Genomic DNA, 16,208 nt, shown 5'->3' on the forward strand with positions numbered 1-16,208 from the left:
ATTTATTTTACATTCGCTGAGTTCATCTAAACTATCACCTTTCAGCCTAATGTAGATGTGAGACTACGCTACAGATAAGCTTGTTACTCCAATCAATGTGTCTGAGGAGGGTGGGGCGGGGGGATCCAAAGTAGTACTCTAGCCCAAATAAGTGCTCTTGATAATACGCTTAAATTTGGAACGTCGTCGTTCTGTAAACAAATATGCCAATCACATCTTCCTATAGGTAGTTTCTGAAAATCCAATTCATTTGTATGTGGCAGTCTGATAAACAGAGCTGAATAAGGAATTAGTAACAGATCTAGGCAGTACTCAGATCTCGAAATTGTAAATCTGTTATGCATTATCACTGTGTATCAGGTACAGTTAAATATGGAACAAAACATTTGAAATAAATCACGAAGTTCTAGGATAGTTTCAATCAATATATTTTATTTTTAGTGTATTGCATCAAATTATCAAAGGATTAAAAAACGAAAGTAGATGAGTTTCTTGTGTGCTTATAATATTTAGAAACTGAGGGTGGTACAGATGTTCTATGCCTGTCTGAATAATAAGCGCTTATTTCCTCGACCAAAAATATGTTCCATTCCAAAGTTAAGTCTCGAAAGTCCAGTCAACCAACGAGAACCAAGTTACCATTAGCCAATGAAACCGTTTGGCGCGTATCGATGGGAAATTAACTTCTGACATTTACAAAACATTTGTTTGAGTGGCAGTAAATGATTGGAGAAATGGAAGAAATAATCGCCGCGAAACGGTTGGGAGTTGCAAAAGCCACAAATCGTTCCAGTTTAGCAAACTGTGAAACCTTATGCTACCTCCTTTTATCCCTACAAGCCATGATTCACCTTGAAATTTAGTATTTCATGTTCGTTAATATTGTAAAATGGAATTCATTGAATCTGTGAATATGAAGTCTGTGGCAGCGTAAACACTGTGTTCCAGTGAAATACGAAATAAATATTGATACCCCCACAAAACCAAGATTGGCCATAGAATGTTATATTTTGTGTATGCAGACATAATTTGGATTTGTATTGTGGAAGTCGTTAAAGCCTTGGACACAGAGTGGTTGTTTGCAGTGTAGCATGTGGTTTTTGCTTAACTTGTACTGAAACCTTGGCATTACAGAAGTGTCCGATTCCACCCGACTGCTTTGACCCATGATGTCATCAATATGGTGGAAATAGCTATTCTCAGCGCCTCCAAAATGGCACCTATGACGTCATTACATACACATGGCAACAAAGACGAAAATACATATAAATAAGACAATAACATCTCACTCCAAAAATAAAATGAAACTAAGAGAACAACCACAGGCGTGGACAGGTTAAATATAACAATTAAAAAAAACACAACACGATCCCAAAACATACAAAATGATGAACAAAAAAAAGTTACAGGTCACTACACCAACAAAATCCATAGGAATCGGGCACTTCCCTTGACCTATGGCTCAATCGCAAACTGTTGATACCAGGAAACAACACAAAAACCTCTACATTTGTACTCCGCAAGCCACCCAACGGTGTGTGGCGGAGGGCACTTTACGTGCCACTGTCATTACCTCCCTTCCCGGTTCCAGTCGCGTATGGTTCACGGGAAGAACGACTGCTGGAAAGCCTCAGTGTGTGCTTGAACCTCTCTAATTTTACATTCGTGATCTCCTCGGGAGGTATAAGTAGGGGGAATCAATATATTTAATACCTCATCCAGAAACGCACCCTCTCGAAACCTGGACAGCAAGTTACACCGCGATGCAGAGCGCCTCTCTTGCAGAGTCTGCCACTGGAGTTTGCTAAACATCTCCATAACGCTATCACGCTTACCAAATAACCCTGTGACGAAACGCGCCGCTCTTCTTTGGATCTTCTCTATCTCCTCCATCAACCCGACCTGGTACAGATCCCTACTGATGAGCAATACTCAAGTATAGTCTGAACGAGTGTTTTGTAAGCCACCTCCTTTGTTGATGGACTACATTTTCTAAGGACTCTCCCAATGAATCTCAACCTGGTACCCGCCTTACCAACAATTAATTTTATATGATAATTCCACCTCAAATCGTTCCGCATGCATACTCCCAGATATTTTACAGAAGTAACTGCTACCAGTGTTTGTTCCGCTATCATATAATCATACAATAGAGGATCCTACTTTCTATGTATTCGCAATACGTTACATTTGTGTATGTTAAGGGTCAGTTGCCACTCCCTGCACCAAGCGCCTATCTGCTGCAGATCTTCCTGCATTTCGCTACAATTTTCTAATGCTGCAACTTCTCTGTATACTACAGCATCATCCGCGAAAAGCCGCATGGAACTTCTGACACTATCTACTAGGTCATTTATATATATTGTGAAATCAATGGTCCCATAACACTCCCCTCTGGCACGCCAGATGTTACTTAAACGTCTGTAGACGTCTCTCCATTGATAACAACATGCTGTGTTCTGTTTGCTAAAAACTCTTCAATCCAGCCACACAGCTGGTCTGATATTCTGTAGGCTCTTACTTTGTTTATCAGGCGACAGTGTAGAACTGTATCGAACGCCTTTCGGAAGTCAAGGAAAATAGCATATACCTGGGAGCCTGTATCTAATATTTTCTGGGTCTCATGAACGATAAAGCGAGTTGGGAATCACACGATCGCTGTTTCCGGAATCCATGTTGATTCCTACAGATTAGATTCTGGGTTTAATGATACGCGAGCAAAAAACATGTTCTAAAACTCTACAACAGATCGACGTCAGAGATATAGGTCTATAGTTTTGCGCATCTGCTCGACACAGGCGTCTAAAGCTAGCGAAATGAGGGATGCTCAACTACCGGACCTACCGATAGATGGCTCTACCAGCTGATTACTGTCGTCTGTATTGCCCGCCATATTCGAATTTGGCAAGAAGTTTCTCTCGGTCTGTACGGTGTATAAGGAATTAAGGATTATGGAAATGGTAATTTCTTGTTCCGCTTTCAATTGTATGAAGCGATGGAGTAAGAAGGAAGGTGACTTACCATTTCACAGGTAATAGGACTACTGATACAATACAGACTTAGTGCGTTTGCTAATTAGATGTTTTTGAACAGGTTTCCTCTAAAGCACCCAGAGCTGCTGAAGAAGTGGATTACTTCCGTGAAGCGGAAAGGTTTTAATCCTACGTCTTACAGTTTTCTTTGCGGAAACCATTTCCGACAAGATGATTACGTAGTGAGCCCCGGAACGTGGAAGAAACGTCTCAAACCCGAAGCAGTGCCATAAGTTTTTGACTTTCCGACACATTTGATGCCACCAAATAAACAGCCACGACGACATGTTGTTAGGATTTTGAGTGACAACGATGCTTCTCCATTTGAGGTAGCTAATTAATTTCCTTGCTATGTGTGTGCTTTTTACTTTTGTGAACTTATTTTGTACGGACACAACTGGGCTACATAGGTCTAAGCAATGTTGTAATACAGGTCCATATTTTTGTTTTTAGCGTCCTGTCATGGAATCCGTGCTCGATTTGCCCACTGTAGAAGCTACTGATTGCGTGGACAATGTTGTCAATGAGAATTATTGCGTGGAAAGCATGACCCATTTATCCAATGCAGAAGCTGCGAATTGTGTCGAAAACGTTAGTATAAGAATGTTTTCACACCCCCAAAGTTTTCTTATAATATTTTTTCATCATGCCTTGAGTTATTTCAATCATATATAACGAAATTATTTCTTTATTTCAGAGTGCAGTTGCTTCTTCAGTAATTGATTGTGGTATGCAGTCGAAAGTAGGAATGGAAGACAAGGCGACCGAAATTTGCAATTTTTTCTCAGACATTGTGCACGAATTAAAACGTAAACTGAAGTGCGGCCGTGAAAAACTTCGAAGAAGAGAGAAGAAAGTGTTTTCCATGGATGACATCATAAGTTCATTGAAGGAGGAGGGGCATCTTCCTGAGAAGTTACATAACTTCCTCAATCATCAGAAAGGACCACAAGTGGAATTAGTGTGCAATTTAGTGAGCAACTCTCTCTCATCAAAGGGTAATAGATACACAACAAATGTGAAAATGTTTGCGATGACTGTGTACTTTTATTCACCAGCAGCATATGCATACCTGCAAAAATTAATGCCTCTGCCCCATAAATCATTGATTTCCAAATGGGTGGCAAGTGTAGACTGTGAACCTGGCCTCTTAAAAGATGTTTTTAAGTTCATTGATTTGAACCAATTGTAAGGGACCAGTTCAGCGATTCACGTCTAATAGTAGACAGTATGGCAATTAGGAAGCAAGTAGTTTGGGACCAAGGAAGTAAGTGATACACAGGTTTTATGGACTTTGGTGTGGAAGTGCCTCAGTCAAAAGAAGTAGTAGAGGTATCTGAGGCTCTGGTTTTCATGCTTGTCTCTATTAAAGGCAAATTTAAATGCCCAATTGCATATTTATTTATCAGCATTGTACAGGCAAATAATCAGGCCACACTGATAAAATCTGCTTTAGAGAGGCTGCACAGTTCTGGCATTAGGGTTTGGTGTGTTACATGTGATGGCTGCAAGGTAAATATAAGCACTTTATGTTCACTTGGCTGTACTTTAAATTTTTCCAAGGGTGATTTTAAAAGCCACTTTCCTTGTGGAAAAATACAATGTTCATTGTATCTTGGACATGTGTCATATGATTAAGTTAGCCAGAAACGCTCTAGCAGAAGTATCTGTTATTGAGTCTCCAACTGGCATTATTGGATGGCATTTCATTGAGCAATTGAACAAGGTACAACAAGAAGGTATGACATTTGCCAACAAACTATCAGGACAACATATAGCCTAAGTTATGTAAATAGAAAAATGAATGTTTCATTAGCTGCACAGACTTTGAGTTCTAGTGTGGCAGATAGTATGGAGTTTTTGAGGAGGGTTGGTGATCTAAATTTTAAAGGAAGTGAAAGCAACAGTAGAATTTTTGATATTCTGAACTCCAGAAATCCATTAGGTAAAGGGTACAAGAGCCCCCTGAGACTTGACAACAATTCTTATTGGCTTGGTATTTTCAGAGACACTGAAAATTATATCAAAAGCTGAAAAATCATAGGTGTTCCGTTGCTGCTCCATGCAAGAAATACTTTTGCTTTTTGGATAATTTTCAATGTGCAATCAGTCAGGCACATAGCTCTGGCAAGTATGTTTTGTGTTGAATTTCCTCTGAAGTATTTGCTAACATATAAACTGTCACAAGATCACATAGAGTTCCCCCCCCCCCCTCCCTGCATTCGGTCCAGAGGTGGTTGGAACAACAATCCAAATGCATACCAGTTCAAATGTGCCATGAGAAAGTTGCTCTTGGGTAACAGTGTCACTGCAATGAATGGGAATTGCTCAAATTTTAATGTGTTGTTTGCCAACTGTTTGTGATTTTCATGCAAGAAAGCATGTAGCAGAAAGCGATGAAAGTGCTGCAGAAAATGAAGTAGAAAAGTGGTGTGCACTTCTTGATGATAAGATTAAGTTCTCATTTTACAAGCAAAATATACTCTATTATATTGCAGGGTATGTGTCATTGCACCTTTCAAGGCAGATCACATGCAAAGACTGTCTTCACATACTGAAGCCACCAGTAGTTAAATCTGCATTAGAATGTGATGCTCTCCAAGCTTTTCCCAATATGGCCAATAAAAATGCATTTGTAAATTTTGTTAACCGGGGAAAACTGGTTAAAACAAGTGACTGCGTGTACTCTGTTATAGAATACTCAGAGAAACTGTTTCAGATGTTTGTGATTGCTGGGGATAGGCGACAGAAATATATACAGGCCAAGATTTTTCGATTAAAGTTCAGTCTTGATCACGTTATGTCTGTTTTAATGAGTAACCGGTTTCGGTTACCGGTTACTCATTAAAACAGACATAACGTGAGTAACCGGTAACCGAAACCGGTTACTCATTAAAACAGACATAACGTGATCAAGACTGAACTTTAATCTAAATATAACAATTTAATTGATCACTGTATTCCAGAAATGTTTACCAAAATTGTGCAAGATTTTTCATTGTGTTAAAAATAAATTTGTAGTTTACCCATTTCCTGCTCTTGGTCATGATTACTATTATGAAATTGGGATTGAGGACTTACATCAGACTCAACTTGTTTGTAAGATTGCATCCCTGTACTCCTGCATATGCTTAAAAACATATGGAAAAAAGTCTGCTGAGAAAATTTTAAACAACAAATCAAGTATAAGGCAGAAGTTAAATAATCTCATATTGTTTAATCATGTATAGTGCTCAAATTGGAAAAGATTATGTAATGGGACATTCCATGCAGATGGATGTGACATTTTGACAGATTTTTTAAAACTATTTTGTCCATAGGTTTGTTGTTGTGTAATGATGAACTTCAAAGGATGAATCACATTGAAGTAAAATTAACTCTTTACATCCTGTGTAGATATTGTAACAAAATTATAATTGTTTATTATATAAGCTTATTTTAAGATGTTTGGTGTTACAAAATATGCACTTGCATTAAAAACAGGTGATTTGTGTGAAATTAATGAAAAAAATGTTCTGAGACTTATTTGACAGATGGCTTTCAGTGTGAGAAAATATTTCCCTCAATAACTATGTTAACTTGAATTTTTCACTTTAAGAAAACAGTTTAATCACAGGATGGGTGTGATTTAATGGAGTACGCAGTAGCCCTATGTTTCAAACAGTAATGTTTGGTGGGTAATCTGCAACATAAGAGCAATAAAATCATTACTCTGTTAATTCTTGTTGTAATACTTCCTAGAATGAACACAATGTTCCAATTGATCGTAAGCATTCTTATTACTTTAGAACCATTCTAGAATAACGGGCCTGAGTAAGGCAAAACCTAATTTTCTGAATTTTGTCTTTATTTTGCTAGGAGGTCTTCCTATTATATGTTCCTGTGTAGGGGGGGGATGCAAATAATCATATAGAATTATCTTTGTAGCACCACAAAGTACAGAATACAGTGATTACAGTTACACTTGAAAATCTAGGAAATTTCAGTCTTCATGTTACATGCCTAATTTTCATCAACATTTACCTTAATTATACAGTTACACTTTTTGCTGATTTGAAGTGTGTACTACATGTTAAAAAGATTTTGTTTGGTCATAGTAATAAAAGCATTTCATTTTGTTAGTTCATATGTCCCATAAGGACCTGAAATTATCAAGTTATGATGACAAAGGAAGGAATTAACATTAAGGAGTCTTACTTCACAGAAATTATATAACAATGGTTACACTTTTTGCTAGTTAACTTTAACATAAACCATTTAGTTTTCCATTAACAGTGAAAGCAGTTGCACGAGTCACGTAAAGAACAAAGTTTCCCATAGGGAGCTAAAGTATTTTACATTTGAGTTATTGCAGACCCAAAGTATTGTGCTCTTCATATTTCTATTTAAAAAAGTTTGTAACTCAAATTCACAGACATTTTGGAATCTGAACATACATGTGTGTAGCAAGATACTTTTCATGTGCCATGTGGAACCTTTAATTTTCTGGTTCAAATATAATTTATTTCATGAATTATCTTTAATACCAACCATGTCTGAATGCATTATTTACCATTTAGAAGAAGAAATATTAGTATACAGAATAACAAACCTCATGAAAAAAGCGAGAGATTGTTCAGTACAGAACTTGGAATGGCTCTTTATCAATAGCAGGTAAAATGGCTTCTATTAAATGTTCAAATAAACCAGTCAGTACCTCTTAAGTCACCATAGAGGTGATACAGTAATAAAACAATTTACTTTTTCAGAATTTCTGCTAAGTATTGAAAGTACGACGACCTATTCAGTTAGTATTTGCTTTACCAATAACCTGTAGTACAAGCACTCATATAAGAAGGTAATTATGGGAGTCAAGAGTTATGTTAAAATTAAAGATACTGACTGGTATTACTTGCTCACAAAATGTTGTAGTTGCTGTACAGTTTATGCTCAATGTGGTGTACCCAATGTGATTCCTGGAGGACATAATATTCTGTTATCCTATGGGAGTGCACTCGTACCACACCTATTGAAAGAAAGTTTTGCTGTGGAATAGTTGTATCAGACGTCTGTACCAGAAAACATATCTCCACTGTGACACCCTCATGTTCTTGGTATGCTATTAGCTATTATTACAGGAATACTCTTCACATGGAGAAGGGAGGGAGGGAGAGAGAGATGGGAGGAAATCATGTTCTTAGGAGGAGCAAGCTTTACAGCAGCATATGCTGTTAAAGCATAGTGAGATTTTCTTTTTCATTTCCAACATTGTACACAACTTTCTTGCACTTTTATGTTATCACATTTTCCCCTTGAGAATGGAGAAGAGACAGGGGAAAAAAAAAAAAATTAAGTGAGCTTTTATAAGAACTGAAAACTCTACTTGCGTCATTTGTTATTTTCAAAATGTTACTCTCTTTCCAAATACTGTTCTATTTCTTCAAACCAATTCTGAATTTTTCAGGTTATTACATATTATTTACTGTACATTGTCCAGCAATACTTCTGTTGTTACCGGATAGTTTGTAATTTGGCACTACCTTTGTGCCACTGGTATTGACTAGTGTACTTTTGCAGAGAAGAAAATCGACTGGACTAGAATGTGCCGTCAGTATAGGACAGATTCAGACAATATGGAACTTTTTACACTAAATTTGCAATATAATGTCACCCTTGTCTCGCACAGATTGTAGCAGCCATTGGGGTGCCTGTCTGGCCAGCTTCTGCAGCTTTCGCTTTCAGGTTTGTTTTTTGGTTAGGCCCTATACTGACAACCAGTCATTCCAATGATTGACACCATGTCATAAACTGGAACCAAGATTCACAGAAATAAAATTCCATGTTGTAATTCACAGTGTAATTAATTTTGCCCACTGACGTGTTTTGAATTCAATTTTAAAATAAAACCATGGTACCAGTCATTGTTTGGGTGTCAGACTGGAAAATTACAGTTTTAAGACACCCCAACCTTAAAACTAAAAGCTGTGATCGATGTTATTTTCAACAAGTTCCTTCACTTTCTACATCATCATCGATCAGTCCAGTATCATATTATTACTAGACTTAACTTCCAAATGATGCAAGTCATGCATTTAAGAGGAGCCTTAACGTTGGCCTTTATGTTTGTCTCATGTAAATGTATTTCTTGTCTCGTATCAAAGACTGAAGCACTGTCAAACACTGGTGCTTCTACCTTATTGCTCAGTTAAAATACACCATGCCGGGTACAGGCGTTAATAAAATCATGGCATTTACATTTCTGATCAAAGAGAGGGCCACATTCGTAAGTGCATGTTGCAATTAGTGTCAGCATATATGCAGATCGGTAATGCATCACTTCAGATAAAGAAAAATAACAATTTTTCCGTTTATACGTAAGTAATACTTTAATAGTTCAATTGTAATTTCTGTTGTCAGTAAAGATACCCCTAAGGAAACTATGTCTCTTTTTTTTAAAAAAAGAGACGTCTTCACAGTTTTCCAAACTTGATTTTCCGAATTATACCTGTAGTTAAAAGCTTTGGGAAGTAAGGTAATTTGTTGACCTCCATTGAATCTTAAATAGTGTTTGAATATGGGCAAATAAGTACTCATAAAATTAATAGTAAACGATTTATAGGTCAGCTTCTCAAACTTCCAAAACACACTCGAATTTAGGAATTTCATAGCAGAACTGTCACTGTTTTTTCTCGCTAGATCAGAAACACTTCATTATGTTGATGTGTAAATGTCTAGAACATCCAATATAAAAGACATATGAGGGCGCAGAACGAAAAACATTTTCATCCGTGTTTTGACACTTCGTTCTTTGCCAAATTCAGATATGGCGGACACCAGTGATTTCTAGTGAACGCTCAATGATATAATCTTTTGCCGGCACGCGCTAGAGCCATCTATCGGTAGGTCTGGTAGTTGAGCATCCCTCATTTCGCTAGCTTTAGACGCCTGTCTGCTCGACGACCCTTCTTGAAGACTGGGACTACCTGTGCTCTTTTCCAATCATTTGGAACCTTCCGTTCCTCTAGAGACTTGCGGTACACGGCTGTTACAAGGGAGGGCAAGTTCTTCCGCGTACTCTATGTAGAATCTAATTGGCATCCCGTCAGGTCCAGTGGACTTTCCTCTGTTGAGTGATTCCAGCTGCTTTTCTATTCCTTGGACACTTATTTCGATGTCAGCCATTTTTTCGTTTTCGCGAGGATTTAGAGAAGGAACTGCAGTGCGGTCTTCTTCTGTGAAACAGCTTTGGAAAAAGGTGTTTAGTATTTCAGCTTTAGGCGTGTCATCCTCTGTTTCAATGCCATCATCATCCCAGAGTGTCTGGATATGCTGTTTCGAGCCACTTACTGATTTAACGTAAGACCAGAACTTCCTAGGATTTTCTGTCAAGTCGGTATGTAGAATTTTACTTTCGAATTCAGTGAACGCTAACTTTGACATCGTTTAGCTTCTGTTTGTCTGAGAGGTTCTGGCTGCGTTTAAACTTGCGGTGAAGCTCTCTTTGCTTTCGTAGTTGTTTCCTAACTTTGTTGTTGAACTACGGTGGGTTTTTCCCGTCCCTCACAGTTTTACTCGGCACGTACCTGTCTAAAACGCATTTTATGATTGCCTTGAACTTTTTCCATAAACACTCAACACAAACAGAATTTTTCGTTTTGATCTGTTAGGTAGTCTGAAATCTGCCTTCTTTTACTCTTGCTAAACAGATAAACCTTCGTCCCTTTTTTTTATATTCCTATTTACTTCCATATTCAGGGATGCTGCAGCGGCCTTATGATCACGGATTCCCTGTTCTGCGCTTACAGAGTCGAAAAGTTCGGGTCTGTTTGTTATCAGTAGGTCCAAGATGTTATCTCCACGAGTCGGTTCTCTGTTTAATTGCTCGAGGTAATTTTCGGATAGTGCACTCAGTATAATGTCACTCGATGCTCTGTCCCTACCACAGGTCTGTGCCTTTGTAAAAATTTCGGCAGAATTTATCTCTGGCTTCAGCCAGCTTTCTGTACCTATAACGATTTCAGCTTCGGTGCTTTCTATCAGCGCTTGAAGTTCCGGTACTTTACCAATGCAGCTTCGACAGTTTACAATTACAATACCGATTGCCTGACTTTGCCACGCACCCTTTGAGGCTGTTGCCCTTTCTGTACTTGCCCGAGGCCATCTAACCTAAAAAACCGCCCAGTCTACACCACACAACCCCTGCTACCCATGTAGCTGCCTGCTGCGTGTAGTGGACTCCTGACCTATCCAGCGGAACACGAAACCCCACCATCCTATGGTGCAAAAATTGGAATCGAATACTTCCCTTGACCTACATAGATCAACCACAGCTAATGATATCAAATCACTAACTACACCTTCCTGGATTGGCCACCCCAACCCCCCCCCCCCCTCCACACACACACACACACACACACACACACACACACACACACACACACACACACACACACACACACACAAAACAGGAAAGACTCAAACAAAAAAATCTCCCAAACCACCCACAACATACCACCTACAAATTAGTCACAAACCATCCATGTCACCCCACCCTCCACAAAACAAAAAACCGCCAACAAATAAAAACCACAAAATAAACAAAACTTAGTCACACCATACAAATCCACAACAACTGCGACAAGATAGGTCCTCTACAACATAATCATAAAACAATCCCTACCGTGCCCACCCAAAACCCACCCACCTAAATCCACAACCATTATCCACAACCTGTCCCCTCCCCACCTGCACATACCTAACTCCCTCAACTAACACCATTGGCATGTACACCTTACCCACAGACCTCAAAAAAACACAGAAAACACAATAATCCCCAGTGACACTCTTCCACCAGCAATTCTCATCTAAATGAGATTTCAAGTAATAAGAATGTCTCTTCCCACTCCATATGACTGATTTAACCTACCCTCCCCTGCCCCCTTACAAAACCTCTATCATTTTAATACATGAACCAGTTTCAGAATTTTTAAACTCTATACTAATATGCAGAACTAAATGGTCAAAACGCCTCTTCCCCAAACCCCTATAAGACCAAAAGCATCTGAAACCACAGTACTTCCCTCCTCAATATATTCTTCAATCAACACCACCAATTCCCTCTTAGTTCAGCCCTCCAAACCCTGAAAACACAGTCCACCCCCTGACATAACAGCTACACTGGACTCGCATTCGGGAGGACGACGGTTCAATCCCGCATCCGGCCATCCTGATTTAGTTCCGTGATTTCCCTACATCACTCCAGGCAAATGCCGGGATGGTTCCTTTCAAAGGGCACGGCCGACTTCCTTCCCCATCCTTCCCTAATCCGATGAGACCGATGACCTCGCTGTCTGGTCTCCTTCCCCAAACCAACCAACCAACCAACCAACATAACAGCTCCCCATATTCACAAACCAACCCAACAACCATCCCTGCCATACTTCCTCCTTCCAAACTGTAGCTCATTGATCTCAACCGCCACCCCTGATACAACCAACTCCCTGCTATACTTGGCATATTCAGAACACACTTCCCTACAAAAAGGAAACCAATCTAACACCATTCTTTCACTCACTCCAGTCTCATGCACACAAAAACTAATCATGGTCCTATAACAGAAATGGTATGTCAGCAAAATAATCTCTCTCATGGTCAACCTTGATTTCTCAAGCCAGTTACCATGTCTACTGGAGCACTAGACGTTATCATGTTGACACCGCCACATGTACCCGTCCCTGGTCCGAGATGACAGAACTCTGGTCAACCTTATGTTCTCGTGGTAAATACTTCACTTCACAACCTCAGCAAGCAGTCCAAATAACTGGAGAAATTTAATAAAGGACAACACATCCTCCACCATCTGTGACTGCTACATAGCATTGTTATATTTGGTCGTCATATCCATTCATAACAACAGAAGCCACACATTAAATTAAACGTCTTATCGCATCACAAACAGCACACCAATAACACCTAAAGTAAACAGCATACACATAAACAAAAAAATTGGTAACTCACTGAAAAATCTTCCAGTCTTTATGTCCAAACTACAAACACTGCCAATGGCTTCACTCGTCAAAGCTCTAAAGAACCCAATACAACACATTATACTCAGCACATACACACACACTGCCAGAGGGCACCATCAAACACAACTAGATGACATCTGGAAACACAACCAACTCATAAACTTCCTGCCACCAGTGTACAACAAGAAAAATGTCGAACAATGAAGACAGTGAGAAACTGGCAAGAAAAGTATGCAATAGCATGCTCTAAGAATTATAGTGGTTCAAATGGGGGCATGGAGGCTGCTGCAAGTGTGAGAAGGTTCTTTAGATCTGAGGACCAGTAAGGTGTTAGATATACTAAATACCTTGGTGATGGGAACTCTTCTTTCAACACTGTAACAGATAAAAATCTGTGCAATACAACAATAGAAAAGTTGGGATGTGTTGGCCACATCCAAAAAGAGGCTTGGTGGTAGGCTTTGTTGCTTGTTGAAAGGGAAGAAAGGCGAAGTACTTGAGGATGGAAAACCACTAAGGAGGAAAAGGCAGGCTTACTCTGAAAGAAATCGATTCTCTTCAGTTATTTCATGGGAGAGCTATCAGGAAAAACACACAATGTAGAGGGAGTGAAGCGTGCTGTGTGAGCAATTTTTTTCCACAAACTATCCACTGACCAAACACCAATGCACAATCTGTGTAAGTTCAACAACAGAAATGAGACGTATTACATAAAAACTCATTACCAGAACCTGTTATGAATGGAATTAAGCTCACATTAAGGTTTCTTGCAAACCCTGATTTATTAAGGAAGTGTCTTTATGGAAAGACACAAAATGCAAATGAAAGCCTCAGTAATTAATTAGGATTAGATGGTCAAGAAAGGAACTTCTGTGGACTCAAAATAGCTGTCTATGGTGCAGTTTTGTTACAATAATGGAAATAATGGTAGAGTTGAAGTGCTGAAGAGAGTTGATATGTCATGGTTTGTTTACAACAGAAGCATTTTACACCGTCGACGAGAGAATGGTCAAGAATGCTAACAGATGAGTGTCTTAACTGCAAATACAGGCCAGGCAGATTTGAAGAGGAGACGAGAGACCTTGAGGATGAGGAGTATCACTATGGATTAAAATTGAGGTAAGCTTATTACATTTAGAAGTATGAGAAGAAAATCTGTGAACCTCATTTTCTGTGTTTTAAATTTTTTACATTATTAGAAGCCTTTTCTTAAAAGGTATACATGCTAATGCTACGAAATTTTCAGGAACTGTTCGCAATGTGTTGCTGTCTCCCTGGAACAAAATATATGAGATACTGCAATTACATTCTGATTTGTAGATGATTGTATGTAGGAAAAAAAAGTTTATTTTGGATGTGCAAAATTAAAAACTCTGTTAATGATACAATGTGTACCATAAATTAATAACTGTAGTTCAGTGGTCTTATCTTCTCAGGACACTACAATAAAATTTTCAGATTGTGTGATTAGAATTTGAGTTATGGCTTTTTATAAAAAAATACAATAAAATTAAAAATTCAAATTTTTGGCAAAATATTAATCCTGCATATTTTATTATATTTCTCTGTTAGAAACACAGCTCTTTTGCTTTACACATGTAAAATTTTAGATTTGTACATTAATAAATATATCTGTAATGATTTTTTAAATAAATGTTTATTTTCAGTTACACCTCCCTTAATAGAAATGTGTGGCTGACAGTGAAAAGCTTTACTCAGGTCTACAGTGTGGCACTGACAAAGTTTGGATCTGAATGCAGACAAAGTGAAAGAAATTATATTTTCCTCTGCTTTCACAGTTTAGCCAGGTCCTGAATCCATATTTAGATTCACCAAGAATGTCGTCGGCAGATAGATGCTTATGGATTTGGAGTTGCATGCAGTGCTCTGCTAGATCCAGTAGAATGGGTAGTAAAAAACTGGTCGGTAATTACTTGGACATGAGGGTTTGTGTGTGTGTGTGTGTGTGTGTGTGTGTGTGTGTGTGTGGTGGTGTGACCACTCATTTTTAGACATGACTCAGCTGCAGTAGAGGAACTTACGTCATAAGCATTCACAAAATAATCATTGAATTCATATGGTGTGACATTAACATTATGGCCATCATTTTTATAATTCTTGCTTCTCCCCAGTTCAGTTTTTACAACATTCCAAGCAGCTTTACAGTTGTGGGACATACGATTGTAATTGTTTGCTTTCCACTTTGCTAACTTGCATTCTGATCTGTATTTACTCTTTAGCTCAATGTAACTAGTTTTGTCAGCATCACAATGTTCATATTCAACATAGTAAGCCTGGAAATGAAATGTCGTGGGGCTAGGTCCTCATATCGGGTAGACCGGTCGCCTGGTACAAGTCTTTTTATTTGATGCCACTTTGGTGACTTGCATGCCGATGGGGATGATGATGATGATGATGACACAACACCCAGTCCCTGAGCAGATAAAACCTTCTACACAGCCGGGAATCAAACCCAGGCCCCTATGCACAGCATTCTGCTGTGCTGACCACTCAGATCATCTGTAACTGTATCCTGTAGCCATCAATATTTTGACCATACAGTAGCCTAATATGTACTGCTTTGAGGCAGTCAGATATAGGCTTATTAATTTTTAATTGTAACCATATAACTCCATTGTCCAAAAGGAAGGAAGTATTGAACAATCCTAACTCGTACAGATATTTTTCAAGGCAGGGTATACTGCCATGTTGGATTGTTAGTGATGCAATATAGATCATACGAATGTAACATATTTTGTAGATAAAACTGTTTTGCTTTCTTTAGCCTTGTATCAGTGTTTGTATCTCCAAAAAGTAATATTCAGTATTAACTTAATTTTTCAAAGTGAAAGACCACTTTTCCTAAGATCTGTGTAAAAAAATTCACTGTCAGAGTATGGTATACTATTATGAGTTTTAGTGTTGCAAGTAGCATTACAGCTGCTTCAAGCACTTTTTCTATACAGTAAACAGCAATGTTAAGATCACTATATTGCAGATCTAAGTAATTACTTATATATAACGAAGCTTCACCATGCTCTTGTGTTTTTCTACAGTAGGATGTGACTAAATCAAAGCCAGGTGGTACATACAAATCCAAGTGACCTTCAATTAACCATTGTTCATGAACACATATGATCTTTTTTATTCTTTCCTTACAAGAAGTGAT

General features: G+C 38.5%; 1 protein-coding gene across 2 annotated transcripts; it reads left to right on the forward strand.

The window, feature by feature from the left end:
* The first annotated feature begins 3,116 nt into the window (after positions 1-3,116).
* LOC126469553 (uncharacterized) lies at positions 3,117-14,466 on the forward strand. 2 transcript variants are annotated; one of them, XM_050096675.1, is made up of 5 exons: positions 3,117-3,361; positions 3,486-3,623; positions 3,730-4,030; positions 14,019-14,158; positions 14,286-14,466. In XM_050096675.1, the coding sequence occupies exons 1-4, from the start codon at positions 3,290-3,292 to the stop codon at positions 14,066-14,068; spliced, it is 561 nt and encodes a 186-aa protein (XP_049952632.1). In that variant the 5' UTR covers positions 3,117-3,289; the 3' UTR covers positions 14,069-14,158; positions 14,286-14,466. The 2 variants fall into 2 exon arrangements, with proteins under 2 accessions (XP_049952632.1, XP_049952628.1); XM_050096671.1 differs by lacking the exons at positions 14,019-14,158; positions 14,286-14,466 and having other exon boundaries at positions 3,730-5,813.
* Positions 14,467-16,208: the final 1,742 nt, after the last annotated feature.

Source organism: Schistocerca serialis, chromosome 3 (assembly GCF_023864345.2).
Source record: "Schistocerca serialis cubense isolate TAMUIC-IGC-003099 chromosome 3, iqSchSeri2.2, whole genome shotgun sequence".
NCBI classification, from domain to species: Eukaryota; Metazoa; Arthropoda; class Insecta; order Orthoptera; family Acrididae; genus Schistocerca; species Schistocerca serialis.